Source organism: Monosiga brevicollis, genomic scaffold, assembly GCF_000002865.3.
Source record: "Monosiga brevicollis MX1 MONBRscaffold_2 genomic scaffold, whole genome shotgun sequence".
In the NCBI taxonomy this organism is placed as follows: Eukaryota; class Choanoflagellata; order Craspedida; family Salpingoecidae; genus Monosiga; species Monosiga brevicollis.
This window is the reverse complement of record NW_001865039.1, coordinates 3,578,455-3,579,763: the sequence shown is the minus strand read 5'-3', so window position 1 is coordinate 3,579,763 and position 1,309 is coordinate 3,578,455. Positions and strand designations below refer to the sequence as shown.

The 1,309-nt window shown below is 58.4% G+C and overlaps 1 protein-coding gene across 1 annotated transcript in view; it reads right to left on the bottom strand.

The window, feature by feature from the left end:
• Positions 1-1,309, bottom strand: part of MONBRDRAFT_31084 (uncharacterized protein) — a gene marked incomplete at its 3' end in the record, with an annotated part of 7,595 nt that overhangs the window by 424 nt on the left and 5,862 nt on the right. The window contains exons 11-12 of the mRNA XM_001742432.1: positions 555-1,232; positions 413-469 (exon numbers count right to left, since the gene is read on the bottom strand). Of these exons, the coding sequence (XP_001742484.1) occupies positions 413-469; positions 555-1,232 (735 nt within the window). The remainder of the gene's footprint in view (positions 1-412; positions 470-554; positions 1,233-1,309) is intronic.

Below are 1,309 nucleotides of genomic sequence, written 5' to 3'. Positions count from 1 at the left end.
CCTGGGCACGTGGAGTGCTTCTGCTCGACTGCGCCGCAACGGCAGCTCGTCCTGAAGACGCTGCCGTTTCGACGTTTGATGCTGAAGCTACATCCAAAGCGGACTCTGGCCCGATCGATTCTTCTTCCTCGAGCCGTGCTGCAGGTGGCTCAGACAACACATCTTCCTCCTCCGCCATCGCCTCGGCCTCTGCTTCCACATGCGCCACACTCAACGCTTGGGCAGCACGCTGCTGGCGTGCAGCTCTTGCTGGCTCCAGGCGCTGTGCTGTTCCTGCGCACACGTCACAAAGCGGCTGGCCGGCAGCAAAGCATGTCGCGGCGCGGGGATCTAGCAACTTGCCGAGCGCCCAGCTGCGGCACGCATTGCCCTCGACAAAATTTTCCATGCCCGGTGCTGGCCCACGTCTCACTGGTAGCCACAGCTCGGCAGTTCCTCCCTGTTTATCGCGACCAGCCCGACCAAATGCCTAGCCCAAGCACATGTACACCATCAGCAAACCCAACAATTGATTTTTTTTTTGTTTTTTCACGACTGTTTGAGCAACAACGTACCTGGGCCAGCGTATAGACGATGTAGCCATTGCCATACCACAGCACGTGGCGAATGGTGAGCAGATCCACACCCGTGCTGAGGCAGCTAGTGGCCACAATGACGTCGCATTCACCCCGTTGCCACCGTGCCACATGGTCCTTTTGCGCCTTCTCCTCCAGGTCGGTGTAGTAGGGCAAGGCCACGTAGCCGCGTGCGTGCAGCTGGTCACACAGCAGCTTCACCTCGTTCACAGTGTCGCAAAATACCATCATGTGCACACGCTTCCCATTTGCCTGACGCATCACCCGCTGCGTGTCCACAATGGCTTGCACATGCGACAAAAAGTTTAGCTGGTTTCCGTGAAGCACACGCAGCTGCAGATCGCGACGCATCGTCTCCAGACGGTACACTTTGCCCCCGACTTGCTGACCCAGCTTGCGAAACAAATGCTCCTGGTCCCCGATGCAAAGTGTGCCCGCCAACGCCACGCGTTTGATGTTGGTCCATCCGCCAGAGCCCACACTGGCTGCGACTTCGTTCATCACATCTCGGTAGCTGGCATCTGAGATGAGCGTGTGTGCCTCGTCCATCACCACGGTGCGGATGCGCTGAAAGCAGACCTTCCCATGTAGGGATTCAGATCCCACGCGGACAAACATGTCGGTCGTAACGATGAGCACGTCCAGGCCATCTGCCACCTGTGTAGAGGGACCAAGCCATCGCTGGGCACTGTGACCCGCGCCTTGAAATCGCCGCAATAAATCGTTGGCCACGG